The 22,395-nt window shown below is 45.1% G+C and overlaps 1 protein-coding gene across 1 annotated transcript; it reads right to left on the bottom strand.

Moving 5' to 3' along the window:
* Positions 1–3,527: 3,527 nt before the first annotated feature.
* ST6GALNAC6 (ST6 N-acetylgalactosaminide alpha-2,6-sialyltransferase 6) lies at positions 3,528–21,302 on the bottom strand. Its single transcript, XM_044664070.1, has 6 exons — positions 21,199–21,302; positions 18,115–18,198; positions 14,121–14,300; positions 9,054–9,460; positions 6,759–6,866; positions 3,528–5,729 (listed from the first exon to the last, which is right to left on the bottom strand). Exons 2-6 carry the CDS (start codon positions 18,127–18,129, stop codon positions 5,540–5,542), a joined length of 900 nt encoding a protein of 299 aa, XP_044520005.1. The 5' UTR covers positions 18,130–18,198; positions 21,199–21,302; the 3' UTR covers positions 3,528–5,539.
* Positions 21,303–22,395: the final 1,093 nt, after the last annotated feature.

Below are 22,395 nucleotides of genomic sequence, written 5' to 3'. Positions count from 1 at the left end.
GATATTATTAATGATTATGATGATGATAACAGACAAAATAGGATACTAGTCAAACCATTAATTCTCAGTCCTAACCAGAAACAAAAAATCCAAGCAGACCTAAGCTTCCAGGCTTGGAGCCTCATGGGAGAGTTTCCCTTTAAATTTTTAAAGAATTCTGCCTTTTCTGTTTCCCTCGCAATGGACCACCTCTACCATTCCACTTCTCCCCTCCCTCCTTTCTGCAGGAGGAAAGAAGAATGAACAGGGTTAGGAGAAGGGCATTCTGGGTGGGTGGGAAATGGAATCCCATAATCCTTTCCTGAAACTCAAATTCCCAGATGCCTTTGCAGGCTTGTCTTGGGAAGAGTTGCTGGAGGTATGCAGACAGCCAAGTTTACATGGTAATTATCAGTGTATTGCCCTATCACAGCAGAGCACAATGTCAGAGAGCTAGTCTAACCTCCTCATTTGGCAGATGGGGAAATTGAGGCCCAGAGAAGCCTTGTATATATGAGTGACCGGAGCAGCAAGGACTCAGATTTGGCCTTCTTGACTTTAAATCCAAACCTCCTTCCATTATACCCTGGTACATTTCCCCTTCCCCCAAATAGCAGCTCTTAAAAGACCCACAACTAGCTCTACCACTGTTTCTGTCACCAGTGGGCCTCTGCCACAGCACAGATGGGGAACATTATGGATTTCTCTAATGCCTGGATTTCTATTCAATTCTCTGTCTGAGTGTCCCCTCTGTTTGTCCCTGTCACAAAGGCCTGGCTGGTCTAAGACCAAAAGCAGAGGGATTATCACTACCATATATTCAGGGCTCTATTCTGCCCTGGGGGCTGAGTGACTATTAGTTTCCTTATCACATCACACAGGATCTGTTGCTCCTAATTGGATTCCCCATCACCATTCTCTCTTCTAATCCATCCTGTCCATCTATCTGGATATCTTCTTAGGGCCCAGCTTCCCTGCCTCAACCTGAGGCTCCCCATTGGCTTCAGAACTGGTTTGTTCAAGACCTTCCAGAAGGTCTACTTCTCCAGGCTTACCCCCACTCCCAACTCCTGCACCACATAAAGTCCCCCTACACAAATACTACACTTCAGCCAACTGGTCTCTCGCTTTTGGTTTTTGTCTTGGCAGTCCTAGCATCTGGCACACAGTAGTTTGATTTTTTTTTAAACCCTTACCTTCTGTCTTGGAGTCAATACTGTGTATTGGCTCCAAGGCAGAAGAGTGGTAAGGGCTAGGCAATGGGGGTTAAGTGACTTGCCCAGGGTCACACAGCTAGGAAGTGTCTGAGGCCAGATTTGAACCTAGGATTTCCCATCTCTGGGCCTGGCCCTCAATCCACTGAGCTACCGGGCTGCCCCCATATTCAGAGTAGGTTTTTAATAAATGCTCGAATTGATTAAAAAATGTCCCCAAGTATGTCTATATGCCTTTGTTTGCACTATCTCCCCTCTATCCAAATTGGATCTACCCTCACAAGGCCTCACTCAAATCCTTCCACTTTCATGAAACTATCTTGACTCTTCCTTCTGCCACTCCCATCCTCATGTCCCACTACCATACTGATCTGATGTGCCATGTGGCAAAGTGCTTAGAATCCTAGATTTAAGAATCAGGGAGACCTGAGTTCAAATTATACCTTGGAACTTACTAGCCATGTGACCCTGGGCAAGCCACTTCTCAACCTCAGTTTCCTTTTCTGTAAAATGGGGATAATAGCCTGTACTTGCCAGGGTTACAGTGAGGATTGAATTAAGATAAGGTATATAAAGTGCTTTGCAAATGATGACTAACCATATCCATGCTCGATTTTTTGCCAGCATTAATGAAGAAGCCAAGAGAAGCCCAGAAAGGAGGAAACCCGATTCTGTTGCCTTCCAAGGGTATAAAGAAGAGCTCTATCTTGAAATCTTTCTGAACTCTCATAATTTTCAGAACTCTTATAAAACTCCAACAGGATTTTATACTTGTTGCCCTTCCTGTCTCCCTGTTGCCCCAAGAAGACCTTTACAGGCCCAGGGAGTGGAAATAGCTGGAAGGATGTTGGCTGGTTCTCCAGTGGCTGGGGGACAATATCCCTGGGATCCAGGGCCCTGGGGTGAGGGAAGTTACACCAGCTTGAACCTCTCTGCTTTTTACAAGTGGGCACAGTATGTGCCACTGTGCAGTCTGTCTCTCCAGTCAGAATGGGAAGCTGCTTAAGGACAGAGACACATAGTCTGCAGGGTTTGCTCCACTGCAACTAGCAAAAGGCTGGGCACACAGTAGGTATACAATAAATGTTTGTTGATGGATCATTTGGGGGATGATCATGGATCTAGAGCTAGAAGGGACATAAGGGAACACCTAGGCTATCTTCTTCAAGTGATAGTTGAGGAAATCAAGGCCCAGGGAGTTCAAGTGACTTGCCCAGGGTCACACAAAAGTAATCAGAGACAGGATTGGAACCCAGATCTGATTCCAAATCCAGTGCTCTTTCCTCTGTCTGGCCATTCACCATTAATGTGCCTGGAGTCAGTTCAGTGGTACAGTAGATAGAGCACTAGGCTTTCAGTCAGGAAGACAAGTTCAGAACTGGCTTCAGACCCTTACTAGCTGTATGACCCTAGGCAAGTCACTTAACTGCTGTTTGTCTCAGTTCCCTCAACTGTAAAATGGGAATATTAATGGCACCTATCTCCACGGTTTTTGGGAATACCAATGAGATATTTGTAATGCACTTAGTCCAGTGCCTGCACATAGTAGGCACTATACATATTAGCTGTAATTGAAGCATTTAGCCCAAAATCTAGCACACAATAGGTTCCATGTTAATTTTTGTTTCCTAACTTTTCATCTACACCTGCTGTGTACAGAACTCTGTCCCTGTCTGAGCCTCCATGTAGTCTGTGAAGCAATACTTTCTTTGTGACTTTAAGTGTATAAACTGAATGTCGAGCTGGAAGGGATCTCAGGACACAGGATATCAGGGCTGGAGGGGACCTTAAAATATTGAATGTCAGAGCTGGGAAGAGTCTTAGAAAACAGAATTGAGAGCTGAGAGAAGACTTATATGCTATCTAGTCCAACTCCCTTATTTTCCAAATAAGAAACAGTTCTAGAGAAGGCAAGAGACAGGTTTCAACATCCAATTCCTTGTCAAATTTGAACAGCACATTCTTAAGCAACAGTCCAAGGTTCTAAGGTGGTATAGTAGAATGGAAAGGGAACTGGACTTGAAGACAGAGGAACTGGGTTCCAATCTTCTTTCTACCACTTACCACCTGGGCGATTTTTGGCGAGTCACTTAACTTCTTGGTGCCTCTGTCTCCTCATCTGTAAAAAGAGGGGATTGGACTAGATGGTTTCTAAGGTCCTTTTTTTCAAGTTCTAGATCTTAGCCTGAGGACACCGTTCTAAGATTTACCTAAGGTTGTGGCGGTATTGGCAAGTTCCTAGTTCCAAGGACTGGAGCCCAGAAAGACCACCCAGAGACTCCACTGGGAATAAGCCTTGATTGAGGTTTCAGACACAAGAAACAAAGACAGTGAGAGCTTAGTAATATTTATTCCTGTACAAACCATTACAAAACCACCTTTCGGGGCTGAGGGAATTGGGGGAGGGGTGGGAGTGGGGGTGAGGGGAAGGCTCGTGCTGACACCCAAGAGCAGAATGAAGACTCGCTGTCCCAAGCACTCCCCTGACCTCTGTCCTCGACTTGCCTTGTTCTACATGCCACCCCCAGATAACCTGGAAAGAGACCAGTCCAGGAATGCTTTATCACATACCCTAAGCCCTTCAGCTTGATGCTTAGGAACAAGAAGGCATACCGAGTAGCTAGGGACACCCACTCTATCCTCACCAGCTCCTTTGGGGCTCCTCTCTTAGGGAAGAAACCAGGTCAGCAATGAAGTGACAGGTCAGACGGGAGGGAACCTAGAACCCAAGTGTTCTCACTCCTTGTTCCCTACTCTGCTACTTCAGCAGCCAGTCGTTTTTTTGGTTAGTAGGGCTTTTAGCCCTTCCAGATAAAAGGGACATATAAAATTCCAATGCAGTTAGAATCCCCATTTCCTTTTTCTGGAATCTGGGTATAAATGGAGCCTACAGTCTTAAGATCCATTCCAAGCTAGTGGAAAACCACTCGGCAGGTGGGAAGGGACCTCACTTAGGCAAGGCTGAGACATCACTGAATTGGGGGAGTGGGTGGGGAACAAACAGAGGAGAGGAAAAGAGGCACTGTCGATTTAATTTTCAAGGAGATTAGCAGCTGTAAGGGGGCATGGAGGAAGGATGAATAAAGGTTGGGTTTTTTTATCCACTCAGAAATGGGGTATTCCCCCCTTCTCTGCCAATCACAGCCTTGGGAAAAGAGAGATATTGGAAGGCCAGGGGAACAGGGGTTTGGGAAAGGTCTTTGCCTATCCCAACAGGGCAGAGTTCTTTAGTCCTTAGGTGCCAACCCATGCCTGCCCAGAACCAGAAATAGAATGAGAACTGAAGAAGGGAAGGAGAGTAAAGGGCATGGGGTCAAAAATAGAATCCTAAAATGTCTGGGCTGGAAAGGACCTAGGGAGATCATTGAGTCCAAACTCTTCATTTTATAGAGAAAGAAAATGAGATCCCATAGAGGGAAAGTCACAAGTGCCCAAGGTCCAATGATGAATTAGCAGCAAAGTTGAGACTAGAACCCAGGGTCCCCTGACCTTCGGGCCAAGAATCCTCTATGGCATACAAGCATTTCTCTCTCCTCTTTTCTTCCCATTTTGAGTGCCAGGGGATGGGGCAAAGCAGACACTTCCAAGTTCTAGGGAGTAAAGTAAAAGGCCCCTGGGAATCACAGAAATGCTAAGGACTATCTATACTCGATTCTCTCAATAGTCTAGGACAATACTAGAAACCAGCTATAGGAGAGAAGGGAAGACTGGGCCCTGTTTCACTTAGAGGACTTGCTGAGAGAGCAAACCCAGGCTTTAGTCGGCAGGGGCACTGAGGCCATTCAAAGTGGTTTATGCCTGATGGCACAGAACATGTTTGTGCCTCCCCTCCCAGGACTTGGTCCAAGCCCCCAGTGTCTCTGGGCCCAGGACCTCTATCAAAGTCAACTGGAAAAAAGCTGGAAGGTTTTCTTTTTGTTGTTGTTTGTGTTTGTTTGCTTGTTTCTGGTGCCTCTTTAGGGAGAAACACCTCAGGGCCAAACACTTAAGGCCTCATGAGGAAGATACATCCTTGTCCTCTAATTAACTCAGAAATGGGATCGCAGCTCAAGTTGGCTGGAGGATACCCCAAGACCCTGATCATTAGGAAATGCACCCCAGACCCTGTTTAGCTAAGATATGCCTCTGAGACCCTGATTGGCCAAAAGATACCCTCAAAAATGTCAAATAACCCGAAGATCCTGCCCTCCAGGCTTTGACTGACTGGAAGAGGCTCCCAGGACTGACTAGATGAGATACTGATTGGTCAGTAGAATTCTCCTGAGTCCTGATTGGCCAGGACCTACCCCTACCCCCTGATTGTCCAGGAACCTACCCTCCGAGCCCTTATTGTCCAAGAGATACCCTTATGTCCAGGAGGGATGGGAAAAGGTAATGTTGTAGGCCCTAGACCAGGAGGAGAAAACCCTCTTCTCAGTGATGAAGCGGTGGTGATTCCCCTTTCGGCTACGCTCATTCTGGATGTAGGTGACGCATTCATCTGGCCCCTTGGGCTCATAGTAGTGATAGGGCATCCGGTGGGGCTGGGGCCGCTGGCTATAGAGGGGACAAAGAAAAGAGCATGCTGCTGAAAGATGGCAGGCCTCAAGGCCCTACCTGATTGTTCTTCCCTCTTTAAGTTGATTTCAATGCACTTAAGTATTAAATATTTCCTCTCTCCAACCTCTTTACCCTTCCAGTGTATTGATATTCTCCCCTGTTCGCCCCACGCACTTCTTTATGGAATATAAATTTACTCTCAGGGCCCTACCTGGAGAAAAGAGATGCTCCCCAGACCCTGATTGGATGCTCCCCCCTTCTAATAGGGTAAAACATGCCCCTAAAGTTCTGATTAGCTCCCCACACATCCCATTCCGCTCCTAAACTAATCCAGTGAACCTTGGTTGGCCCAGACAAAGGGGTCAAAATGAATCTAAAGGCAAGGCCAAATAGCTAGTTCATGGTAGAGATAGGAGAGAATGTGGGACTAGCTGTGTTCTTGGACATGTAACTGTTTCCTCCTCTTTAATATAAGAGAGGAGGGGGCAATTAGTTGGCTCAGTGGATTGAGAGCCAGGCCTAGAGACAGGAGGTCCCGGGTTCAAATCTGACCTCAGATACATCCTAGCTGTGTAACCCTGGGCAAGTCACTTAACTCCATTTGCCTAGCCCTTACCACTCTTCTGCCTTAGAATTAATACACAGTATTGATTCTAAGACAGAAGATGTGTTTTTAAAAAATGAGAGGGGAGGTTGGACTGGATGACCCACTAAGGTCCCTTCCAACTCAACATTCTTACTATCATCTATTGATTCATCTATTCAACAAACATTTATTGAATATTTATATCGTGCTTAGGGAACACACAAGTTTAGGGGTCTACCCTCTGGAAGCTTCTAGTCTAGAAGAGGGATAATGGCTAAATGGTTCTGGGTTTGGGATAAACTGCCTACTGGGTTGGGTGAGGGCCATCGTGGTGAGGCTACAAAGGCAGTTTAATAAGCCCACTAATGAGATCATATAGGGGCATTTGGTCAGTCCTCATAGACTCTAGCCAAGGGGTCAGGGAAGAGTAGACATCTCACCTGCAGTAGTTGGGTGGCACCATCCCATAGACGTGGACTCGATCACAGAGCTCCACGGCAATTACCATGGTGAACCAGCCTGTGCTCAGCCAGGATCGAGACTTCTCCCTATGGACCAAGAGCCAGGTAGCAGAGAGTTAGGCAGGGGTAGCCTTGGGGAAGGGAGTCAGAGATCCAAGTGCAGAGAAGAGAGAGGCCATGCATTGGTGTCTACCATGTCTACCCAGCCGCCTATTCTTCCGGCTAAAACCTGGCCCGTCACTTTCAGCCCAGAACCATCCAGAGAAACAAATTTGGAAAAAAATGTCCTTCCCTCCATACTCTTTAGACCTTTCTTACACACACACACACACACACACACACACACACACACACACACACACACACACACACACACACACCAAAAGCACCCAGAGGGAAGGACAGGATTTACCTCCAGGCCCCAAATCTTTCTCCATAAAAAGAAATGTGGCCTCATGGAAAGTGTGTTGAATTAAATCCAAGGACCAAGATTCCAATCTTGGCTGTTTCTATCTACAGAATCTTAGGCAATCAGTTTAACCTCTCACAGTCTCAGCGGCTCATCAGTAAAATGAAGGGACAGGACTAGATGATATGTCTGGAGATCCTTTCTAAAACTGATGAGGATCCTAGGATTTCTTAGTCCCTAATAGGCATGAATCCCACATTCATTAGGTTGGGGGCTCCTCTTTCTTCCTAAATACCAATTTTTCCATCTCTTCAAAGGTGCAAGTATTCCCCAAGCCCTCCCCTGATCGAGCAAACATAACCAGAGAGGATTAGCCTCTCCAACTTGGCCCATTGAACCATACTTTTTTTTTTTTTAATATCAGAGTGCTTCAGTGGAAAGAGAGCTGACCTTGAATTAAAAACTAACTTTGCCACTTACTACCTGTGTGACCTTGGACAAGGCACTTCAACCTTTCTTTATCAGCAAAATGAGGGGGCTAGATTAGATGTCCTCTAAGGATCCTTCTAAATCCATAATCCAGCATCCAATTTTTCCCATGACTACTCGGGAAACTTTGGTTTCTTTTGGTTTACTTAAACCAACAGTCATAGTTGGATTATGGTTCAGCGGGTGGCATGGACATACTGACTTTTCTGGCAGATCCTCCCAGACCCAGTCATCCTCTGTACTTCCCTATTTGGGCTAAGGGCACCACTATCCTTCCAGTCACCTTGGTCTGTAATTAGAATCATCCTCCACTCCTCACTCTCCCTCAGGCCTCCCTAACCAAGTCTTGTCCAGTCTACCTCCACAAATCTCTTATCTCCATCCCCTTCTTTCCGGGCATGTGGCTACCAGCCTTATCACCTCTTCTCTAGACCTACAGTCTCCTACTGGTCTCCTTACTTCCAGGCTCTCCCTTCTTTACTCCATCTTCCACGATGCTGCCAAAAAGATTTTTCTAAAGCTCAGGTGTGATTGTGTTAGGCCCCCACTCAATAAATGGTGTCTCTCTATGGATGCTATTAGGATTAAACACAAATTTCTCCTTTTGATATTTAAAGCCCTTCAAAATCTTACTCTCACCTACTTTTGCAGTTTTGCAGCTTTATTGTGTTACTTCCTTTTACAAACTCTCTATATTACTATTCACACAGACATACCATTTCATCCCTCCTTTCTATATCTTCTTTTTTTTTTTTTTTTTAAACCTTTACCTTCAAGTCAGGTATAGATTCTAAAACAGAAGAGAGGCAAAGGCTAGGCAATGAGGATTAAGTGACTTGCCCAGGGTCACATAGCTAGGAAGTGTTTGAGGTCAGACCAGGTCCTGCCGACTCCAGGCCTGGTGCTCTTTCCACTGTGCTCCTAGCTGCCCCTCTTTATCTTCTTACACGAGCTATTCCCCACATGGTTGGGATTCACTCCCTCTTCACCTGTTTCTGGTGATCTTTTTTAAAACTCAGCTCAAGCATAGATATTTTCTTGATTTCTACTCCCTGCCCCCCAAAACTAACATATTTATTTTGTATATACTTGCCCACAGCCCCTCGAGAGCAAGGGGCTGTTTCTCATCTTCTCTATAGCTCTACTATCCAGCATAATGACTGGTATACAATTGATGATTAATAAATGCTTATTGATTGAGTACTTGGAGGGTTTATACCCACAGAAAAACAGTATATGCTCTGGGGGTGGGGAGAGTGCACCAGCAGAATTCAGAGCAGTGCATTCCAGGAGCTGAGGGTTCAAGATAGAATTTCTGGTGTGAGGGAAGAGAAATGCCAGGCCCAGAGAGCAGGAGTAGACAGGAAAGCAAGTACCTGTCCTTGCCCGTCTCACCCCGGAAGAGGTCATCAAACTGACGCATTCGGGTGGGTGAGACGGCGTAGGCAGCCATGTTGGGGAAGGCAAGACCCACACGCTGAATGACACGTAGCAGACTGCCATTGGGTTTCTGCATTTTGCTGGGGGGTCCCCAGAAGATGAACACAGTCTCTGGTGTCTTATTGACAAATTCCTGGGGTCTCCGTAGAACACGGTATACGCTGGAGTGAGCCACAACTCGAAAGGTGGTCTTGCTCCCCACATCCACCTCATAGCCTGTGGTGGGTGCATCATTCATGCGTATGGTACACTCTGCCCGTTCAATCTCTGGTCCCAGCTTCGTGCCCAGAAGGTGGCTTGAGCTGGTGATGATCACACACTGATGACAGTGGGAGGTCAGTGTCTGCCAAGGGAGAAAAAAAAAAGATTCTGATTTAATAAAAGAGAGTGAGATTTTAAGTTAGAGATTCTAGAGCCAAATCTCAGCTGTTACTCATTTTTTCCAAGACTTATGAGGAGATGCTCAGCCATACCACTGCTGGGTTTATACCCCAAAGAGATAATAATGGAAAATATGTGTTCAAAAATATTTATAGCTGTGCTCTTTGTGGTGGCAAAAAATTGGAAAATGAGGGGATGCCCTTCAATTGGGGAATGGCTGAACAAATTATGGTATCTGCTGGTGATGGAAAACTATTGTGCTGAAAGGAATGATGAACTGGAGGAATTCCATGTGAACTGGAAAGACCTCCAGGAACTGATGCAGAGAGAAAGAATTAGAGCCAGAACATTGTACACAGAGACTAATACACTGTGGCACAATCCAATGTAACAGACTTCTCTACTAGCAGCAATACAATGATCCAGGACAATTCTGAGGGACTTATGAGAAAGAACGATATCCACATCCAGAGAAAGAACTGTGGGAGCAGAAACGCAGAAGAAAAACATTTCCTTGATCACATGGGTCAATGGGGATATGACTGAGGATGTTGACTCTAAATGATCACCCCAGTACAAATATCAATAATATGGAAATAGTTCTTGATCAGTGACACATGTAAAACCCAGGGGAATTGCTCATTGCCTATGGGTGGGGGAGGGAGGAGGGAGGGAAGGAGTATGAATCATGTAACCGTGGAAAAATGCTCTAAATTAGTTAATTAAATAAATAAAATTTTAAGAAAAAATCAAGGGAGGGAAGGAGAATGTTCTTTTTTGCTTCTGCCTTTGAACAAATCGTCTCTGCAGCCTCTCCCTCCTCTCCTTATCTTACTCAGTAATCTTGGGCAAGCCTCATCTTGAGCCAGCTAAAAGGAGAATTGGATCTATCCCTAAAATTAGAAAGGCTGACACCTATCTCCCTACCTCTATTTTTTTCTGTTTACTAATAAATGCTTATAAGTCTGATAATAAACCTCCAGATTAATTTTTATTTATCACAGTCAACCAGCCAGGAAGTGTCTGAGTCCAAAATCTGAATGCAGGATCTCCCATCTCTAGGCCTGATTCTCAATCCACTGAGCCATCTAGCTGCCCCTCCAGTGCTCTATTTCTATGAAAATTTAGATTCAATAGAGTGCTTTAAGGTTGAAAACACTTTACATGCATTATCTCATTTGAACCTTCCAACAATCCTGTTATCATCATTTTATAAATGAAGAAACTGAGTCTAGAGATGTTAAGTCACTCACTCAGGGTGATGGTGGTCTTCCCTTACTCTCCTCTATGGAACTCTCACTTCCCACATTTTAGATACTTGACTTCAGTTAAGTTAGAGTTTTGTGTCAGACAACAACCAATGTATTGATTGAGTTTCCTTTGTTACAAGGGAAGGTGGTATGGCGTGAGAAGAAGAAAAGGGAGGAGTCTTTGGGAAGCAACAGCAGCATAAACTAAATTAAGCCTAACATTACATCACCCTGTTTGTTAGTCATGTCAACTTCGGATTTACGACTAGGTGTGAAGTCCAGTAAGATCTCTAAGTTGGGGGCAGCTGGGTGGTTCAGTGGATAGAGTGCCAGGCCTAGAGATGAGAGGTCCTGAGTTCAAAATTGGCCTCAGACACTTCCTAGCTGTGTTACCCTGGGCAAGTCACTTATCTTCCATCACCTAAGCTGTTGCTGATCTTCTGCCTTGGAATGAATACTTGATTCCAAATATTGGTTCTTGATTCCAAGACAGAAGGCAAGAGTTTTAAAAAAAAGATCCCTGTAGAAACACAAAAGAAAAACTTATGACATCACTTATTACTTGTTTACATGGGTATATGATTTGGGGTTCAGACTTTAAAAGATTTCTCTATATCAAAAATGAATGATATGGAAATAGGTATCAAGTGATAGCATTTGTACAACCCAGCGGAATTGCTTATTGACTCTGGGAGGGGAGAGGAAAGAGAGGAGGGAAAGAAAATGAATCATGTAAACATGGAAAAATATTTTTAAAAAAAATGAAAATTTTAAATAAAAAATAAAAAAGATTCCTAAGATTTAAAACATGAACTATTATTAATTGAGATCTCTCCATATTGTATCTGGGTGGTTGATTTTTCTTGTTATGAGTGCACCATCTCAAATTTGTTCTAGTAAAGTTTTATCAAGTTATATAAATCTTTTTGAATCCCAATGCTGTCATCTAGTGTATTGTATTCCTCTATTCATGAACTGAATTAAAATATATGTTCCTCTGGGGCAGCTGCATGGCTCAGTGGATTGAGAGCCAGGCCTAGAGATGGGATGTCCTGGGTTCAAATCAGGCCTCAGACACTTCCTAGCTGTGTGAGTGACCCTGGAAAAGTCACTTAACCCCCATTGCCTAGCCGTTACCACTCTTCTGCCTTAGAACCAATACACAGTATTGATTCCAAGATAGAAGGTAAAAGCTTTTTTTAAAAAGTATGTTCCTCTATGAAATGACATCTCAGAAATAGATATCTAGAAAAGCAGAATCATGATTCACTCCAGAGTGACTCAAATGGGGTACCACATGATCCAGGCATTCTGGAAAACAATTCAGAATTATGTCCTCAAAAGTCATTAAATGGACTATATCCTGCACTATTTAGTGACTTGCCCAAGGTTACACAGCTAAGAAAAATCTGAGGCCAGATTTGAACCTACGACCTCCCATCTCTAGGCCTAGCTTTCAATGCACTGAGCTAACCCGATGTCCCCCAATAAATATTTGTTAATTGGGGGGGGGGGGGGAAAGGAATGTTCACTCCTTGAGGACAGGGACTATTTTTACTTTTTCAGTGTTTATTTAGCCCAGTGCCTAGCACATCACAGATGTTTAATAAATACTAATTAAATAACTGGTTTCCATCTGCAAATTTGGCATTAAAATCCTCATTCAAATTGTTGATAAAAGAGATCCTCCCATAGAACCGAGCGGAGGTCAGAGCCCTGTGACGACCGCTAGAGCTTAACATCAAATGGGGAAAATGGAGACAAATGATTGGGCTCCTGACTGGGTCTCACACATTTCCTGGCCCCAGGCCTACATCCCCATCCCTTAGAAAGCCTAGGGAGAATCGGAACAACGTCTGCTACCACATCCACAACAATGGAAAGGGAAATCACTTCGGAGATGTTAGTTAGATCGATGATCAAAGGTGATCAAATGGGGTATCCAAGGACTGCTATGAAACGGTGTCTGTCACCTGCCTCTCAGTAGAAAGATGACAGACTCCTGCAGATTTTCAGACAATAGACAATGTGTTGATTGGTTTTCCTTTTCTATACTTTGTTATAAGGGAGGATAATGCTAGTGGGAGAAGGGGGGGAGGGAGGAGTCACTGGGAAGTGACAGCAACATAAAACAGGAATAATTAAACATTTTTTAAATTTATTTTATTTTTTTAACCCTTACTGTCCATCCTTGAATCAATACTGTGTATTGGTTCCAAGGCAGAAGAGGAGTAAGAGCTATGCAATGGGGGTTAAGTGATTTGACCAGGGTCACGCAGCTAGGAAATATCTGGAGTCAGATTTCCCCAGAACCTCCTATCTCTAGGCCTGGCTCTCCATTCACTGAGCCACCCAGCTGCCCCCTTTTAATTTCTCATGGAGTGTGCCAGTGCTCCCATTCCTACTCCTCAATGGAAGGATAAGTAAGAGTAATCTCTGGAAAGGCCTTCCTCATAAAGAGAGGAAGTATAGTACAATAAGAAGACTAACTCTGGAGTCAAGAGGACCTGGGTTCAAATCCTGCCTCTCCCACCTTGGGCAAATCACTTATCCCATTTGGGCTTCAATTTCCTTCACTATAAAATGTAGGAGTTGGACTAGATGTTCCTTGAGGTCTCTTCCATTCCAGTTCTATGATCTTTTACAATCTGGTCCTCCTAAAGATAGTCCTGCCCCGGACCCACCTGAGCATGGTTCTCAGAAGAAATAGCTACCAGATGAAGGGATGCCCATCATCTGGAGAATGGCTGAACCGGTTGTGTGAAACATGATGGAAATCATACTGCACCCTAAGAAATGATGGGCAGGTTAACTTTTTTAAATCCTTACTTTCTGTATTAAAATCAATACTAAATATCTGTTCTAAAGCAAACGAGTAATAAGAGCTTTTAGGGTTAAGTGACTTGCCCTGGATCACACAGCTAGGAAGTGTCTGAGGCCAGTTTTGAAACCAGGACCTCCCGTCTCTAGGCCTGGCTCTCTATCTACTGAAGCACCCAGCTTTCTCAAGCAAGTTAATTTAAAAAAAAAATGGAAAGACACGAAATAATGAAGAGTGAAGAAACAGAACCAAGAGAGTATTACATAAAGCAACAGAAATACTGTTTGAAGAACACATTGACTATGTTCACCTCCAGAGAAAGAAGTGATAAGCAGAAATAAGCAAAATATAGTTTTATGTATACGTGTATCTTTTTGTCAAATGATACCTTCTCTAATGGAAAGAGGGGAAGGAGAGAGGGAATTAACCTCGGTATTTTAATATAACAAACAAATTAATTAAGTAAAAGAAATTAATTAAGTAAAAGAAAAAACTGCCAGAGAATGACGGAGATTCCCCAAAGCTCTAGACCTGCCGGCCTCTCTTCCTACCTTGTTGCCAAGGACTGGGACATAGCTGTCAGCAATGGCCCATTTCTTCAGGTTGGGTGGCCGGTGGAAGCGGCCTCGAAGAGAACTGTAAGGGAACACGTCATTGACGCTGTTGGAGCTGTAGAGGATGAGGAGGGTGATGAGAGCAAACAGGGCCCCTAGCACCACTGATCGTTGGCCCTACAGGAGAAGGGAAGAAGTCTATGAAAAGCAATCAGAAGTTAAGAAATCAAAGTCCTACACACACAAACACATGAGCACATACCCATTTCTTAGACCACAGTAGGGAAAAACAGCCAAGTCATACCTCAAACACATAAAGAAAGTCCAGGTACATGAACTGAATGAATGAACGGAAAAGCTTTTACCAGGCAGTGTGCTAAGCACAGGGGTATAAACTAAAAAAACTGCCCTCAAGGAGCTTACATTTTAATGGGAGCCAGAGTAGGGCAATTGATTGACGCTGTCCTTTCTGGGAATAAGGAAATAAGAGCATGAAACTGATTATTTTACCAGCTCTTTTTGTAATGGCAAATAATTGGGAACTGAGAAATTGTCCATCACTTGAGGAATGGATCAACAAGTTGTGGTATATGGTTATAACAGAATACTATTGCACCATAAGGAAAGACAAACAGGATGAGTTCAGAAAGACTCATATGAACTGATGCAAATATATATGAACTGATGCAAAGTGAAGTGAGCAGAACCAGGAAAGTAGTGTCTATAGTAATAGAAATATTAAACAATGATCAATTGTGAAGGACTCAATCATTATCAGCAAAGCAAATCTCTAAGATAAGCACAAGGGATTCATGATGAAAATGCAATCCACTGACAAAGAAGGAACTGTTAGAATTTGAGTGCAAATCAAAGCATGTCCTCTTCCACTATATTTCCTTCTTGAGATTTCTATTATTCATGTGATATGTGTCTTCTATCACATGAGCAATATGGAAATATGTACTGCATAAAAGTACAGGTGTAACCCATATTAGACTCAGGGAGGGGGCAGAAGGCTGCAGAGAGAGGGAGAAAATCTGAATTCTAAAACGTCAGAAAACAACTGTCAAAAAATTTAAAATGCTAGAAAAAAATGCAGAATTTATGCTCCTTGAGAAAGAAGTTGGTTTTACTTTTCTTTGAAAGCGAAGAGGTCAACACAGAGCCTGGCACATGTTAAATACTTAATAAATATTTGTTGATTGCCTGAGGAATGGAGGACCTCAGGGCAAGAGGTGGAGTGCCAAGTCTTCTGAAGGTATCCTTCCTGCAACAGCTGACCACATTTCACTACAAAACACTTCTTAAATACCTAATAATTATTCAACTTTGGCACATCGGGTACATCTCCACAAAATCCCAGCAATATTTCCCAAACATCTCTGCTATGCTCTCCATCCTTTCTCAGACTCCATTGTAAATGATGACAAAAGAGAAGATGATGCAATTTTCCTTCTCAAGGACTCGGACTAGTCGGGAGACAAATGTAGGGATAACTTATACTCTAAAGGAAGTATTTGAGATCCTTAGATAAGGTGAAGGAGAAATCACTATGGGACACAATGGTCAAGGATGCTTTTTATGAAGAAAGGAGGATAAATGCTGGCTCTTGAAGGATGAAAAGCATTTGGATGGGCAGAGAAAAGAGGGCATTTTAGAGGGAGGTGATGGTGTGGGCAAAGGCATGGAGTCGTGTGTTCAGGTCTACAGTGAAGAATTAGTCTGCTGGAGCTAAGGGCTCAAGGAAGGGAGTAGAGCATGGAGCTAAATAGTGGAGAGGCTTGATTATCAGGCAGAGAAACTTTCGTTTTAGTCTGTGTTCATTCATTTTCGGTTGAGTTCAACTCCTCATGATCTCATTTCTTGGAGTTTTCTTGGAAAAGATCTGGAGGGGTTTGCCATTTTCTTCTCCAGTTTATTTGACAGATGAGGAAACTGAGGCTAATAGGGTTCAGTGACTTGCCCAGTTTGAGTGGGTGAGGAAGTGTCTGAGGCTAGATTTAAACTTGGGTCTTCCTGACCCAAGGCCTGCTACTCTGTCTACTGTTCCTGTGACCTAAAAGCCACAGAAGGTATTTAAACAAGGGAATGACAAAGGAGGAGCATGATGTTTAAAACAGATGAACATGTTTCCAGGTTCATCTATTTAAACATAAGGAGAAGAATGGTACCAAGGAAAGCTATTAGGAGTCTGCTAAATGATTCCCAGTAATGAATACTAGACTAGGGTGGTGGCCAGAAGAATGGAAAGGAGAGGGGAATTATGGGTTTAAAAAACAAGGTAATGGATGAGTTAGGAATAAATCCAAAGTTTAAATGGATTTGTTCTCAGAAAAATGTAGCCCAGAGGAAGGAGTTAGGAAGATCTGAGTTTGAATTCTGGCTTTGAACCTGAAATTTTAGCTAGGAGACAAGGCAAATCTCTTAACCTAAGCCTCAGTTTCCTCATCTGTAAAATGGAAACAATAATCTATTTTTCTTACCTCACTGCCGAAGTGTTAAACTCTAAACCAGCATAGCTGCTTATGATGGTGATTGAGAAATGTTTAACAAAATAAATTAAAAGACAATATAACCCAGATGTGTAAAGGGTAAAATTATGGTTGGACTGAATATTTAAGAGTATGGTAGATAGGAATTAATTACTTAATTCCAAATGAATGATTCAAGTCAGAATGGCTTTTATGGTAGTTTATTTACAAATAGAAAGAGTGAAAGTAAAGAAAATGAGAGAGAGGGGGAGATAATTACTCTGGCCTGGTCCACCAGGCAAGGCTTCAGAGGCCTCAGCAAAGGGGGCCACAGAGGTTAATTAAAGAAGGCTTCTAGCCATAAGGCCTCTTCCAAGATGAGGGGCCTCTCCGGAGGCTAGTGCCTCCAGAAAAGCCAAGGAAAGGGAGTAGGCTTTTTCACTCACCCACATGGCAGTCCAAAGGGAAGCAGTCTGAGGTCTCAAGTCTGAGCTCCTCCAAGGCCAAGTTCAAAAGGGAAAAACCTACTCACATGAAGTTACCACCATATTTAAAGACAGTTCTTTGCATCACTTCCTGTGTCTTCCACTTTTATGAGGACCAATGGCATCTTTAACTTTGTTGTTTTTGCTTTGTCACTTGCTAGCACAGGTGGTTCATAGACCCCATCCCCTTAATCCTTAAATTGGGGTATCTACATTCCTGCTGGCTAAAATCTAAATAAATAGGGGAGAGTTAATCCCATCTTCACAGAAGTTAAACTGGTTTTCAGGAATTCTTTTCTGTTTGAATTTGATACCACTGCCTCACAGGATTGTTATGAGGAAAGCGCTTTGCAAATCTTATAGCACAACAGAAATCGGAACTATTATACCTGAATCCCCAGAGTTCTGACTCCAAGCCAGGAAGACCACATGCTGCTCAGAGCTGCCTCCAGTTGTAATGAGATTGAGGGTGATCTATAGGCTTCCAAACACCCAAATCATTCTTGTAGCTCCTGATCTCCTCAGCTTAGCTCACATAGACATCATTTAAGTGGCACTAATTGTCACTTTACTTGAATCTTGCTTTTAGTCATTTGTATCTGATTCATATAGCGGGAACTTCTCTGATGGCAAGGACCAGATCTTTTCCTTCCTTGGTATTCCCACAATGTACCTAATGAGGAGTCCCAGACCCAGTGACAGTTTAGTCTGAGTATTTCACCAACTTTTCAGAGTACTTTTACACCCATTCCCCAATTTGATTCTCCCCATAACCCTAAAAGTTTAACGGGTCAGGAATCCTTATCTCCATTTTACAGATGAGAAAACCGAGGTCCAGATGAATCAAGGCCCAGGCACCAAACCCACTCAAGCATCTGAACTTGTTGTTGAACAGAAAAGATAACTGCAAAGGGCCCCCAGTGCCCCCAGGTGCAGATCCAAGAATCAGGCAGGTCCCTCAAGTGCTGGTGTAGAGAGAGGTCAAGAGTCCAGCAAGCTACCCAGGCAGGGAGGAGAGAAGGATGAGGCACTTACCTTATTTTTATTCATGTCTCTCCAGCAATCTTGGGGTGGGGACAGCCTTCCAGTCACCCGGGGGAGGGGGAAAAGGGGTCACACCTGCAAGTCAACAGGAATAGGTTCAGCTCTTCCCTACAGTCAGGACTTGATTCCCATGGACTTGCTCCAGACAAAGAGGACCTGGCCTGAAGTAAGAGAGTAAGACTGCTCAATGAGAGGGCTAAGATTTCCACTGACTGACCCCACGATGAAAAATCAGCCAACCGCATACATTTGCTCAGGGGTAGTTGACATCATGGCCTTGAGCTAACCCTGGGCACTGCTTTCCCTTTTCTGGCCTCCATCCCTTCTCTTTTCCTTTATCTAAGAATTGTGCCCCTGCTACTTCCCTTTGGGCCCTCTAGTACAGGGAAAACCCCCCAGATTAGGGTTGGTAGGACCTGAGGACACCTAGGACGAGACGGAAAGGACAGATAAGCTATCTTACCAAGTCTGGGACAAGCCTATATTTTAACCATGTGTCCTTCTTTCTCCATGCCTTGCAATGCCCCTCCATGATTTCTCGTCTCCCTTGGCCACTCCCTTCTCCCTTCCTTCTCGATTCCTCCCTGCTTAATAAAGGACACACTTACTAGGTCTAAATCAAAGGCTGAGAATATTCTTTTAGATCCGTTTTCCAGAGGATTCCCTAACCTTATTCACCTTCCTTGGTTAGCCAGGGCCTTTGTGGTCAAGCCCTCATGCCCATCCCAAACAGGACTCCACCCATGTTTCCAGGACTGGCCCTTAATGCTTGACAAATCCTCAAAGCAGACGATGTCCACAAAGAATCAGAGAATGTCAGTGCTGGAAAAGACCTTAGAGATCATCTAGCCCAACCCCTGCATTTAACAGATAAGGAAACTGAGGCCCCAGAGAGCAGAAGAGACTTCTCTAATCATACAGTGAGTAAGCATAAAAGTCAAGGCTAGAACCCCTGTCTTCCCAGGCTCCCATCCAGAGCAGATCACTGGGAACAACACCAGCAGAGGATGCACTACCTACCTAAACGGATCTGCTCAGCTAAGCAACAATCAAACTACTGGGGATTGCACAGGGAAATTGAATTGGAAAGAGAGGGAAAGGAATGTAGGTGTGAGGGGCTCAAGGGAGAATACCAGGTCCACAGGAGAAAGAGCAAAGAACACTCAGCACACGTCCATTTTAATTGACTAGACCACCTAGAGGGAGGGTAAAGCAATTCAGAAGAAAATTAGAGCTGACGGAGCCCTTAAAACACAGAATGTCAGATCCAGAAGGGGCCTCAGAGACAGCTAATGATCCAACCAGCTCATTTGACGGAGAAATCCCCAGAAACCAAGTGCCCTGTTTAGAATCTTTCACATTGTGGCTAAATACCTAATAGGTGTTTGCTGAACTGGATCATACAGGATCAAGCCCATACGCCCCAAGCCTAGACAATTAGGGTATTGTAATACCTAACTGTACTAGGTTATAGGCAGAACCTAGGTAAGGTGACATCTGGTTCAGTGCTGAGCTCCCCTGCCAACTGAAATCGGTATATGCTAGGATCGCATGTACCATGCCTGGAAAGCAGGGCCCCCTCTCCCTCCCAGGTGGGGTGAGGGAAAAGCCAGGCTCCTCAATGTTCTCCTGAATTTCCCAAATGGACGGAGGCCTCTCTTGAAGCCTCCCTCTCCAGGGTTTACTGGCCAAGGCACCTCCCCAAAAGCCACTTTGCACAGCCCCTCATCTCTCATCCCTCCCCATCCATCCAGGGCCTCCCTTGTGTTAATAGGCAGGTAGGGCAAGGTTCCAGGGAAGGGAGACCAAAGAAGGCCAAGATGGGAAAATCAAAAAGGAAAGCAGAGGAGAACTGATAAGCCTGTATGGGACCCCAGGGTGGGTATGTGGCCCCAACCCCCACTCCACTAACTCTACTAGCAGAACCTACCCTTATCTTCTCTCCCCTCCTCCTCCTCTCCCTCTGTGCCTTAGGTGTGTGGGAGGCTGGAAGTGTAGACTCAGAACATTCCCTCTCATCACAGACCCAAGCTCCAGCTCCCCAACCCCCCTAATATCCTGTTCTCTCCCTTCTTCCCTCCCCCCCAAAAAAGTGGAGGTGGAGGAGTACAAGGTCCCTGAGTGGGAGGGCTGAGGAAAAAATAAAACAGGGAAAGGCAGGAAGCAATTGGAGGGAAAGGTAGGATTTGGGAGAGAAAAGAAAGGATGGAGAACTAAAACCACCCCCTCCATGAAGTGGCATCTAGGTCAAGAGATTCCACTTCTTTTCCAGGCATAGGGTCGCTGGGAACCCCTACTCTGCGCCAGGAACTCTTCCCTCGTTCTCAGTGGCCCCTGTAAGCGTGGAGGGGTGGGGCAGATGAGAGGGGGGTCCTAGAGCAGTGCATTCTGGGTTGTCACTGCCCACGCGCCCTCCCAGATCTCCGACCCCCAGCACTCTGGCCCCAGGGCACGTTCCGTCCACTCCCACTAGATTCCACCCCCCCATATTCCCCCCCCCATAGCTCCTCCCAGGGATTACCAGCTGCCAGCAAGTTTTTGGACTGCCTGAGGGCCCATCCAAGCGCAGAAACGTCAGAACCTCAGTGAGGGGGCAAAGATCATAGCTCAGGAGCCCAGCGGAGCTGGCAGACTCTGAGGATCAGCCCCCACAGCCCCGAGGCGGGGGACTGCATAAAGCAGCTTAGTCTGACCCAGGTTGGGGAGACTAGATAGAGGAGAAAAGGAAGGGGGAGGGGGCAAGCTCCCTACCAGCCCTGGACTCCCCCAATTCTGCTTGTCTCTTTACTCCCAGTAGGGGCCATGACCCTCTCCCCTCGCCCTTTTCCCACTCCGATGGGGGCAGGGTCCACCACCCAGTCCTGGCAGCTCTCAAGCTAGGGTGGAGGCTCACTGCTGCGCCCAGCACCCGGGGGATTCACAAGCGCAAATGAGGGTGAGGCACAGAGTTGGTGGGACATCGGGGCAGAGGGGTCCCATTTACCTCGTTCCTGGACGACCTCCCCAAACTGGGCGCATCTGCTGCCCCAGCCCCCCTCCCCACATGCATCTTCTGCCCCAGGCCCCCAGGCTCACCTCCCCCGGGGAGCGCCCGTACCCGGTCCCGCTCACATGACGCTGCAGATGGGCCCCTAGCGCCTCCGCAGCCCCGGAGCCGCTACTGGCCCAGGCCCCGCTGGAGCCCTAGCCTGAGCCCGGAGCCTAAGCCCGAGCCCAAGCCGCGCGAGGTCCTAGCGCCGCCCAGACGGTCCTGACCAGCGAGCTCTGGGGAGGGACAGAGCGAGGGAGGGAGGAGCGCAAAAGCCGGGTGTGTGTGTGTGGGGGGGGGGGCGTTGCTCCGCCCTCGCCCCAGAACTGCCTCCTCTTCTAGGCAAGATTCTTCTGGGTCTAACGGATCGCTGGGTCATCATCTTCCGTTCCCCGCCCTCAAACATTCCCGGCTCACAGCTAAGTGTCTAGTTCACAAACATTTATTAAGCTCCTATTGTGTGCAAGTTGAGGATAAAGGAAGATGATTTGTGTACCCTCCTCTCTATTCCCCTCCCCCCCAGCCATCATCCTAGTCCAGGTCCTCATCAGCTCTTCCCTGATTATTTTTTTCTCAACTTTTCTCTCTGTCTCTAATTTCTCTCTGCAGTCTCTCCTGCCAGACTAACACTCCAGATGTTTGGCTCTGATATCCAGAGACTCCCCAGCTCAGTAACCTCTGGTGGCTCCCTGTATATTACAAGATAAACTTCCTAGAAGAGACAGCCAGGGCCTGGTATCAAGCCTGCTGGACTTGGACTGGCATTCAAAGACAAAGGTTCAGATCTCCTCTCTGACACTTCCTTGGACAAATTACTTAACCACTGGGAATCTCATCTATAAATTGAGATTAATACTATCCAGAGTACTTACCTCATAGAGTCAACAAGTACATCCCTTCCAAAGCTTTAAAGCCATGAAATGCCGTTTTAGCTATATATAATAATATCATTAGCTAATAAACCACTCAGATAAAGAAGTATTTATTAAGCCCTTGCTTTGTGCCAGTCACTGTGCTGAACTCTGGAAATAGGAATATGAGCCCAAAAGAAAGACAGTCCCTACCCTTAAGGAATTTACATTCTAATGAGGGAAGATAACATATTTTTAAAAATGAAATAGCTAGGAGAGAGATGAAGACAAAGGCTGAGAGGATGGGAAAGAAAGTGGTGGAGAAAGTCCCTGCACTAAGACTTTGGGAACACACAGTAAATACAAATGGAATCAAATTAGAATGATAAAATT

Source organism: Gracilinanus agilis, chromosome 2 (assembly GCF_016433145.1).
Source record: "Gracilinanus agilis isolate LMUSP501 chromosome 2, AgileGrace, whole genome shotgun sequence".
Taxonomy (NCBI): Eukaryota; Metazoa; Chordata; class Mammalia; order Didelphimorphia; family Didelphidae; genus Gracilinanus; species Gracilinanus agilis.
The sequence above is the reverse complement of the archived record's forward strand: the minus strand, read 5'-3'. Positions and strand labels throughout refer to the sequence as shown.